This window comes from Eimeria mitis, genomic scaffold (assembly GCF_000499745.2).
Source record: "Eimeria mitis Houghton genomic scaffold, Emh_scaff1091, whole genome shotgun sequence".
Taxonomy (NCBI): domain Eukaryota; phylum Apicomplexa; class Conoidasida; order Eucoccidiorida; family Eimeriidae; genus Eimeria; species Eimeria mitis.
Genome location: NW_013567537.1, coordinates 9,086 through 9,582, shown reverse-complemented (window position 1 = coordinate 9,582; position 497 = coordinate 9,086). Strand labels below are relative to the sequence as shown.

The 497-nt window shown below is 57.3% G+C and overlaps 1 protein-coding gene across 1 annotated transcript; it reads right to left on the bottom strand.

Moving 5' to 3' along the window:
* Positions 1–89: 89 nt before the first annotated feature.
* EMH_0029190 (uncharacterized protein) lies at positions 90–497 on the bottom strand (the record flags this gene model as incomplete). Its single annotated transcript, XM_013494256.1, has 1 exon — positions 90–497. One exon carries the CDS (start codon positions 495–497, stop codon positions 90–92), a length of 408 nt encoding a protein of 135 aa, XP_013349710.1.

The following is a 497-nucleotide window of genomic DNA, read 5'->3' as shown; positions in this document are numbered from 1 at the left end:
AAAAAAAAAAAAAAAGAGAGCCAATCGGCTTACCTGCAGTTCAAGTATCTGGTGTATCCCTTTATGGATCCTAATTATTACGTGTCTCCTCAGCCTCGCTCGTTGGCCGAAGGGGCCCTTGTCCCCCAGGGCCCACCCCTCAGTACCCTCTTCTCCTGCTGCTGCTGCTGCTGCTGCTTGGGGGCCCCCCCAGGGGGGCCCCCAGGGGGCCCCCCTACTGAATACTGTGAAGCAGCAGAAGATATAGAATCGAGATGACCGAATGATACCCTGTTGGCGGGTTGCTGCAGCGGTGGTTGCTGCTGTTGCTGCTGCTGCTGCTGCTGCTGCTGGTGGTGTTGCTGCTGCTGCTGATGCTGCTGCTGGTGCTGCTGATGGTGCTGCATTGCAGCAGCAAACGAATGACGATCAGCTGCTGCATCCGCCAGCTGTGCTGCTACAGCAGCAGCAGCAGCTGCTGCTGCTGGGTCTTGAGAAAAGGGGCAGTACCCTGTCAT